Here is a 10,114-nt window from a genome sequence, read left to right on the forward strand (position 1 = left end):
TTATCGTGGCATCTGGAAATTATTTAAGGGGGATTAAGAGGGATTTAATTGGTTACAAATGACAGAAGGAGGCTGGGGATCGCATATGATGAATTACACACAACTTAGTACCTTGTCTAGTACTTTTACTACTGGATACATCCTACATAGCCTGGTCTGGTCCATACATTATAATAATATTCATGACCTCATTCTTGGAAGTCATTTTTGAACTCTATGATCCACAGACAATGAAACTTTCTTCCAACTGCAATTCAGATACAATTACAGTACACCAAGATACTGAGTACTTCTATTGCAGTTGTGAGCATTTAAGGCTGCGAGAATCAATAAAAGACATTTGTACAGCCTTTGGAACCGGAGAATCAGCCGACAGTTAAATTATTTAATGACAGGACTTTGAACACTTTAAAAAGGACAGTACTGTCACTTGTCCCAGTTTGTTTTCCCTCAAGTGCTCGATGGATGAACATTTACACACTCCAGTTAAATACATTTCAAACTGTCCATTGTTGGATGAGCAGGAAGTAGAAGGCTGTGATACGTGTGATCAGATAGACATGTGTCAGTGTCGGAGGGGAAAAACAGCAGAGCACAAACTCAACTCTTCCTGCAACCCTGCGAGATAAAAAATGACTATGACAAAAGTTCAAATTCAACACAATGTAAAAGATTGATCAGTTCCAACGTTAGTCGCTTTGGCATAAATAGGCCACTAAATTTGGACTAATCAATAATTGGGTTAAACATTCCTGATGTTGTGACAAGCAGGAAGTTCAGGGAATCCAGCCGTCACATTCCCAGCATTCCAGAGGCGCGTGCCCCAAATTGTTCTACAAACATGTCAGCAAAGCTTCTTACTTTTCTTATCTAAGGTAATGACTGGTTAGAGGAGGAGAAGGAACTCATGCACAGGCGCCGGGGAGGAATCAGTGCAACAGCAAGTGTCCTCAGCTTCATTACTATCTAGAAAGAACAAGTGAATATCAGTCAGTTTCACGTGGTTTACCGCAATTAAAACAGACGCCAGCTGCGATTCATCTGCAGCATGCCTGGACATTGGCAGGTTACAGGCGTACACACAGTGAGTCAAACCACAGGCCGCCAGGATCAAATCCATGCAGCCGAGGATGTGATTTCACTTTTCGCTTGTGTGAACAAGCATCGGGACGCAGCGCTGGCTTGGTGTCAGTCTCCGGCTTGTACGTCGTGTTCCTTGTGTGGGTTCAAAGTAGGCGGCACCCGCAGTGGGAGAGGTTATCTGTGTTTGAATATTAAAATAACAGCGGAGCTGCTGTATTGCTGTGTGCATGCAACATATGCAAAAGGTGGAAGAAGAAGAAGCTACGTGCAAACGCAAGTATGTTCAAACTGCGCTCGTAACCAGTTCTTCACTAGAACCTACAAATCTTTAGGTTTATCACTGGGGAGTCTCCCTCAGGCACACAAAGGTTAGCTGGTGTCGTCCTGATCATCATGACTGATGCAGAACTGGAGCAAAGCAGAGCTGCTGCTTGGGGGTCATTTCATTTCAATAGGTGAATGTGAATTAGTCACGCCTGTAAATCACTGGTGGGCACAACTGCTTCATGCAACTCAAACAACTCACCAACCACACATATGGAGGAAATGTCACACAGTCACAGAGGAGCAGGCTTCAAAGTCCAGGCTGCAGAATCCCTGTGGAGACCTGGAGCCTCTGGAGGGACTTTGTGCTGTAACCTTGCCTCATTCCTGACATTTTTCTTAGCACGGCAAAACAAAAGAGCATCTCCAGGTTGAAAATGGAAAAAGCAGTTACTTTTCCCCCGGGTGGTGTTCCCTGGTGTAGCAACGCTGCTCGGCTACCGTGAGGAATGCTGCTGCTGCTGCTGACAGCAGCCCGGCCTCGGAGGGTTTACAGTACAGCGCCTGTTCTCCGCTGCACCCTGCCCACCCGGGGAAGAGGCAGCAAACAAAAGGATCCGAAGTGACGAAGGTCACGCGACGCGGATCAATGAGAAGCAAAGGAAACCGTCTCCATCCACTGATCTAGATGCCGTCTATAAACATCATCTTGAATTGGCTGCTGAAATAATGTTTTCAATAATGTTTTCCCGCTATCAAACAAACAGAAATTCATTTGCTGCACATCAATATTAATTTCTGACATTTTAAACCAATTATTACAGAGCACTAAATAGGTGCACACATGTGCTGCCCTCCTTTCTGACACATTCCAGAGCAGCGCCGTCATATCACAGCTTTAATAGCTAGTGTGGCAACAGGTTTCTACACAGGCAGCTTCCTACTTCTACTAAAGAGAGAAACAAAAACCATCACTCATGGGCCAAGAGGGAAAGATTCACATTTGAGCTCATTCTGCAAGTAACAGGAGTTTCATTATTATACTGTAAAAGCTGTGAATCTGTTCAGCCTGTTCATTCATAGAGCAACAAATCATGTCAAAATCATTTCAGGGCACATTACGAAGTGAGGTTAAGGCCTTCAAGTAGTTAAGTCCCAACTCTAATCGTGCTTCAGACTAAATAAACAAACATTTACATCATGTCATGATAAATGGAGACGTGAGGTGGGAGGGAATCTTCCAGGAGCCCCGAAAAGTCCCATTCAGTTTTCCATTAGGCAACATTACATGAGTCAGCGATGCGACGGCTCCCGGCTGAATCATCAACCTACACTATTTTAGTTACTTCTGTTTATACTGTAACGGCTGCATTAGCGCGGATCTGGTCCTTATTAAGAAGTCTCATGTACAATTTTGTGTCCTCCCACACTGCGTCTGAGCCAGAATTTTACCAATGTGCCCGTTTTCTTTACCAAAATCTAGCTTCTGCAGAAAATTAGAGTCTGGAACTCACCAGAGAACCTGGTTCTCAGGTCTCTGGACCTGGACAGAGCTGAGAGGTAGCGTTAGCTTAGCAACACTAAGAAACAAGCACGGCGGGTCCAAGAGCTAAGATACATGTGACGTAGAGTTTTTGTCTAGTTTGTTTTCATTCTCAAAAGGTCTGAAACTATTTGACAGGCGACCGTTTTGAGTGTGATCAGCTTTTGCCGTTTGCCTTGAAGCTGCAAACACTGGTGCATGAGTAACTGTGCGAGTGGAGCCCTCCTGTCCATTCACTCGACATTCTCCACAGATGAAGCGCTGTCAGAGCGGACCATATCTGCCTGTTCACGCCCGCTGCGCCGCGAGGAATGCAGCTACGGTTCCTCCTCACGCTGGAACCGCACGGGGACGGGGACGAGCACGCCCTGGGAACCCGGACAGGCTCCGGCGCCGCCCGCGGGAACGGCCTGACGTTTGCATTGGAACGTCACGGAGCGGGAGCGAGTCCAGCTGTGGCCGAATGGAGCACACGCTTTAAGGAGCCCAGGTTTGTTACCATTTAAGAGTAAAGAGTGGATCAGAGCATGATTAAAGGCAGCTTCACCTGGATCATCTTATTAACATTAACTGGAAACACACAACTGAACCAGAGGTGGTGAAGTACCTTCAATCCATTAGTCTGAACAACACACATATTTGGTGATTTCATATGTTATTGTTTTTACATTCTGTTTTTGTATGAAGGAGCGTTTGCTCTGCTCCACTGTGCCCCTGCAGCATGTTATTAATAGCTATTTAAACAGCTCTCGGCGTGTTTTAATGGTGTCACGTTGCCCTTGGTTGTTCCTCAGGGTTCACTGCTCAGCTCAAACACTCACGCTGAGGAGGCGGTGTCACAGATCTTTACACGCCAGCAACCACAAACCCGAGAGCGGAGAAAAGCTCGAGTCCCACAGCCGCTCTGCGTCTGTCTGCCCCCGGGCCCCGGGCCCTTCAGTTTGGAGGAGGGGCCTCTACTGGCTCCACGGCGGCAGCTCGAGCAGCCTGGGTCAGCGGAAGGCCCATCCACACACAAACACTATTTCTTCCACCTCTGAAATTAAAAGTGGACAGAGGGGTCAGTGTGAAAGTACAGACCCTCTCTCAGCTCTGTCGCCTGTTGACGCACACACTCGTGCTGCTGCTGGTGTGTACGAGTGTCACAGTGTAACGTAGCTGTGCACAGGCCTGTGCAGCGTTTACGTCATTCAGGATTTACTGGGGAAATAAAACTGGCTGCGTTTACAGATCTCCTTCTTTTGGTCAGAAACCGACAGTTCCACCATATCCCAGAATGCATCAGTACCAACCTATCAATACACAGAAAGATGTTTAAACTTCAGTGGCTGCTTATTTAAATCTCTATTATTATGCCTTTTATGATCAGACAGGCTGTTTTTGCTGGGATGTTCAGTCTAAACTAGTCCAGCTCGTCATTTCACAATCATGACACTCGCGGTTTTTGAACTTTTCACAAATAAATAACCTCCCTCATCTCGTATGGTTTGCCCTGTTGTCCTTAAGAGCAGGGCAGTAGGAAGAAGAGGCGAGCCATTACAGTAAAGCTACTGTAAAGCTGAGGTTATTGTAGGAAAGGCAATCTTGGAACGTCACACAAACGCTATGGAGAACACAATGCACCTCCAGCTCTCACTCCTTCACCTCAAATCAGGCACATCGGCTTCCTCTGGTTCATTCATTCTTTAAGTCCAGCTATTTAGCGGTTTCTCTGTTGAACCTTCACTTTAATATCTCTCATATTTCTGCACTACCGGTCCTGTACCATACCTTACCGTACTACCAGCCTGCCCCGCAGTCTAACAGCATGTTTGTATGTCAGCATCAACTGATGTGTGGTTAAAAACATATCACTGTGACAGGATCTGCCGCCGCACTTTCATATCAACAGATGTTTGAACACAGAAAGACTCATGGTGTGTCCTATATAAAATCACTTCATTAGAAACTTACATAGAATTCCCTCCTCCTGCCTAAATCTCCTGTAAGCGTTGGGTCGCGTTCTGTGTGACGCACTGTGGCTAATACAAAGAAGCATGTAGGTCCTCCGTGCTGTTCAGTTTCATGTATTGCACTTATTCCCTAAAATACAATCAGAAAGCGATGGCATTAACGTGTGTTAGCGTGAAAGCGTTGTTGAAATGATTGCTACCCAACTCTTTCCTCCCTGTTTCCACTGGTCACACTGGTCACTGTCATATGATCAAACTAAACCAATAAACAATAATACAGCATACAGTATGGCTCCCTGAATTAGTATTGGTGATGGCTTTGACTAAATTAACGTGTTTCCACCACCTTCACAACTTGTATTGTGTCATATAGATGCAGCTTCATGGACATCAGCAGTGACGCAGTGATGCCATGGGGTAAAAAAATAACTTGCTTTATATTCTCTGGTGTGAGGCAGTGCTCAGTTTCTTCTGCTCCACAGCTTACGGTTGTGTATATGACAAAAATACATCCCACAGGCACAGGAAGATGCCCTGCAGCAGTACACTGGAGACAGGCGACGCCATGACGGAGACAGAGCGAGTGAAAGCACGAGTCAAACATGAAACACGCTTGTTTCACACACGTATATATTACACTAATTGTCCAACACTGGAACCTTAGTTTATAGACCTTAATTATATAGTGACACAGGACTCTGCTTCCTGTTTTTCTGGGTTTGGGTGATCGCGTTTCTCCATTTAAGCCATGTACTGAAGCCTCCACGGAGCAGGACGGATTTACGGCTGATACAGCAGGAGCTGAGGCACTGGATGAGTCCAGTGCTGCTGGCAGAAATATCAGCAAAGTCTAAGCAGGTCACATGAACCTCCAGAATAGATACTGTCAGATTCCCAGCATCCAAAGTTGGAAGTTTTATACGCTAATCCTCAATAATCCTGCTGGGAAGTAAAATGTGAACTCCCCAAACAACTGAGTGGAAAAAGTGATAATTCTCCAAACGTCAGATTAAAAACTAAACCGTGTCGTATAAACACTAATGAATCATCCAGCTCTGGAAATTGGAAATGTGCGGCAGCGGTTTTTGTATGATGTGAGGATGAATTGGAGGCACAGGCCTTAAAAGAACGTCCAACAGTCTGTGTACGGACGGCACCAAGACCAGAAAGTGGCACAAATCCAGACGAAGCACCGAGCTGCATCAGCACTGAAAAGCGCTCCATCCGCACAGCTGGAGACGTGCGTCCCTGCATGCACGGCCCAGACAGAGCCCAGGACGGACCACACACTGCTCGACGCCGCTCCCACTCCACTCAGTGGCTCATCTGCACACGTAGAGCCACAGGCCGGCTCTCTCCACTCATATGCAGAGCCTGTGGCTGCGTCACGGCTGGAATTCCCATAAATGTCCGATGTGCACTGGGCGCCGCCAAGAAGAGCCATAAATCAGCAGCGTGATTTGTTGCCCGTTAGCAGCAGTGTCTGGATGGCACAGACGGAGGTGGGCAGGGAGGAAGGAGCTGGGTGGAAAAAAGCCTGACGGGGGCATAAATGCTGTAGTGGGAGATTACAGACGAAGCCAAACATCTGCACAGGAGACAGGCGAACCTAAAGCAGAGCTCAAAGCAGAGATTCAGACTTTCACTGTAGGACGACGGGGAAAAAAGTGACAAATACTGACATATACGGACATCTGTTGCCTTAAACCAGATTTACTCATCGAGGGAAAATCTAGCTAATAAACATGTCATATTAACCATAAATTGCTTTTCTGATGCACCAGCAGCACTCGATCTGGTTTAAATGGATGTAAATTGTGCAGGTTCCTGAACCTGAAACATTCCCAGCTCAATGCAGGAGACGATGATCCATGACCCAAATTTAATGGAAGAATGTGGTAGATGCGTCTCGGAAGCAGCTACACAGGCTGAAATGGGGGCGCGGCAACTGTTTAAACTCTATAGACGCACTTTACAAGCACCGTCAGGGCGCTGATGCAAACGCTGTAGTCTGAAAGTCTGAAGGTCTGAAAGTCTGAAGGTCTGAAAGTCTGAAGGTCTGAAAGTATGAAGGTCTGAAAGTCCGAAGGGATTAACTGGCCAGAAGAAAAAGTTCCAGCATTAACTGTGAGAACCAGCATTCAAGCAGATCGTCCCAGCGTAAACATGTAAACAAAACTACACCCATCAGCATCAAGGAGCTGCAGAGTCAACAGGTCCGGTCCATTCTAGCATCGACGACAGTGGAATTAACGGCAGAGCAGCTGCATCGGATTAAACTGGTCTCAGTGCTGATGGACGCGCTCTTAATGGTTATAACTCAGGTGTAATGAGCTTTACAGCTTCACCCACGGACCCTCAGCGGGAGGAGGTTAAATCAGCATAAAAACAGCGTTTGTCTTCACCGCTGTGATTTTAATACTGATTCCAGTTCAGTTTCTCACAAACACTGGGTGTGTGGAAAAAGCCCATGGCAGCAGAAGAGGACTGAACTCAGGACGTCTCAGGGCATTTTAGACACTTTCTCAAGTCACAGCTTTAGTGGTAATGACCAAATATCAAATGATCATCCTCTGCCATGTTGTGTGTGTGGACTAAACACACTTGTGCGCACAAAAGCCCTTTATGGAGGTGTGAAAGAGGCTTTTCTACCGACTGTGCGCCCACAAACAAACAGAGGATTAAAGCCATGAAAAGGGACCTTTTAGTGAAAGCATCAAGCAAAACTGAAGGCCAACGTTTGTTTTGTGCTGCAAAAAGCGCTGGCACTTCAAAAAGCGTTCCCAGCAGCAGAACGTGGGAGGGAGGACGCTGCGAGCTATTTTGGGGGGAGAGCGAACCGAAGCAATGACAGGCCAGTTGTGTTTCCACAGCTTCGTGGAGGAGGGGGGGGGCGTGATTCTACCTGACCGGCACCGTCCACGCTCGGGTTTGCGCCGCCTCCAGCGACGTGCGGCAGCGGAGACCCCTCCGCCCTGTCACCGACTCGCTACAGGCCCCGAACCACACTTTGAGCACCATTAAGGCTCTTGATCTCTTAATTAACTTGACTGGTTTGCGGGAAGTTTCTGCTTTGTACAGTGAGTTGACACATTAAACAAAGTTGAAGTAAAAATATAATGGAAAACCAATGAGCGTCACCTTCTAACATGCGACTGTACAGACATAACCGGTCTAAAATCTTCTTATTTCACATTAAACACCACAGGCAGCTGTTGGATTTAGCTAACATTAGCAAGGCGATGCTAATTAAAGAAGCGATGGTTTTGTTTACCTCTGCCGTCCGGAGTGAAGGCGGTTTCTTCAAAGCCAGCCTGAAAGAAGTTTCCATGGCTCGCGTCATTTTCATATCTTCGTCTTCAAGTCCGCACCTCGGGTTTTATTCTACCTTTATCTTTTTGGCGAACTCCCCTGTGTCCTAGCTGAGCGAACTCGCATCCCCGTGGATCGCGTCCCTCGTCGAGCCGAGCATGGATGGAGTTCGCTCCAGACCGAACCGACAAGGAGCTCCGTCCTCTCCAGGAGTAGAAAATAAACTCCCCAACTCTAAACTACTACGCGTCCGACCGGGAGAAAACGCCGCTGGAGTGAGAGAAAAAGTTACGTCCGCAGAACGTGCTGCGTTCATTCAGGCACATCTTCGGCTACAGGAAACGTCCGGCTCGGCAGCGAGCGTCAATCGGATCCAGGAGTTTGATCCCTCCTCTGGCAGAACCGACTGTGGACAGAGTTGACGACATCTGTGCGCACGCGGCGTTCACGTACTGTCGGAAATAAATAGTTATCGCCAACAACTGCAACACGTTACGTTGCACGAATTAGAAACCTGGAAATTTTGGAAATATTTTTTTTTACAGAGGGCTCAAACCTAAGTTAACAAACGTTTGTTAACACTAGATTTTAACACTAAAATTTGCCAACACAGACGACGCTACTTAAAATATTTTTTAATTGTGTATAGATGCTACCTATTCCGATAATGATACTTTTTAGTATTTATTATGTATTTAAAGTAAGCCGATTCACTTTTTTGTTTTAAACAAAGTGATTCAGATTATTGAACAAGCTTTCCAATGCGTCCTCAAACGCAGCACAGAGCCTCCCTCTGATTTGTGACAGTCGGATTGTTATCGCCGGCAGCTGCGGAATAATCAGATTACTGCAGTAGAGATAAAAAAAAGTTCACGAGGATGTTTATGTGTTGTTTGTTTAGTAGAAAATCGCTCGTTTTGCAGTTGTACAATTGTTTTATTACACAACGTGCTGTTGTAAAAGGCTCGAAAACGCCACACCTGGTGGTTTTCAGTGTTTTTTTAAATTGCCTGCTTACATGTGTGTAAAGAGGGATTACGGCCATGCTTTCACTGACAGGAGGCGCGTTCACGTGTGCTACCAGTGTATTTGAGCTCAGTCGGGGCACTCCTTTCTGTATTGCATAACTGTGGCGTGTGCTCGTTTTGTCTTGCATCTGGTGCCGCCTGGTGGGGTTTGTGGGGTGGAGTCGCAGCCACTTTCAGGATTGTGAAGTCAAAGCTGGGTATTAGTAAAATATGCAAAACAAATGGCGAGCACTGGAAGTTAAACCACGACTAATCTGAACCAATCTGCTACTGACGTTAGGTTTGCACTGATTAGTTATTACTTTCATAAAAAGTATTGTTTATAGACAAAAAAAGGTAAAGGTACCTCATTTCAGATCATCCCGTCATACAATACAAAAATATTGTTAATAGACAATCTGCATTAAATTATATTTCAGGTTGCACAAAAATAACTAAATAAATAAGTAGGTAGATAGATAGATTCATTACAGAGAGAAATTCACATCTTTCAGTAGCATACTTAAAAAAAAAAAAAACTGATAAAATAAGCAACCCAGGCTGTAGGGCCTGGAGGAGGAAGGACCTTCGAAGTCTGCCTGTAACCGCGGTCTGGTGCTGAAGATGCTCCTCTGGCTGGCGTTTTTTGTGCAGTGGAGGCAGTGGATTGTCACAAATAAGTTTATATGTGGAAATATTTGATATTTATTCAATTTATGTGAGCAGAGGGGACAAAGTACAGCTGCTAAAGGGGAGAAACCACAAAGTGTGGAGCTGAGGCACTGAATCAAAGCCAGAGCTGTGATTTCTCATGGAGATGGTTTGTATAGTTGCTTTAATGCAGCAGCATCTTAACACATTATATTATAAATACCACGGTGCACATGCAGTTCAGAAGCAAGGGTTGGCTGCTCTGCACATAAAACACTGGGTCTGATTTATAGCTCTTGGAT

General features: G+C 45.9%; 1 protein-coding gene across 5 annotated transcripts in view; it reads right to left on the bottom strand.

Moving 5' to 3' along the window:
• The window catches only part of rapgef6 (Rap guanine nucleotide exchange factor (GEF) 6), a 74,522-nt gene extending 65,930 nt beyond the window's left edge, over positions 1-8,592 (bottom strand). For all 5 annotated transcript variants that reach the window (XM_029174301.2, XM_029174299.2, XM_029174300.2 and 2 more), the window contains exon 1: positions 8,117-8,592. In XM_029174301.2, coding sequence (XP_029030134.1) covers positions 8,117-8,191 — 75 coding nt within the window. In that variant the 5' untranslated portion in view covers positions 8,192-8,592. The remainder of the gene's footprint in view (positions 1-8,116) is intronic.
• Between the last annotated feature and the right edge of the window lie 1,522 nt (positions 8,593-10,114).

Source organism: Betta splendens, chromosome 14, assembly GCF_900634795.4.
Source record: "Betta splendens chromosome 14, fBetSpl5.4, whole genome shotgun sequence".
NCBI classification, from domain to species: domain Eukaryota; kingdom Metazoa; phylum Chordata; class Actinopteri; order Anabantiformes; family Osphronemidae; genus Betta; species Betta splendens.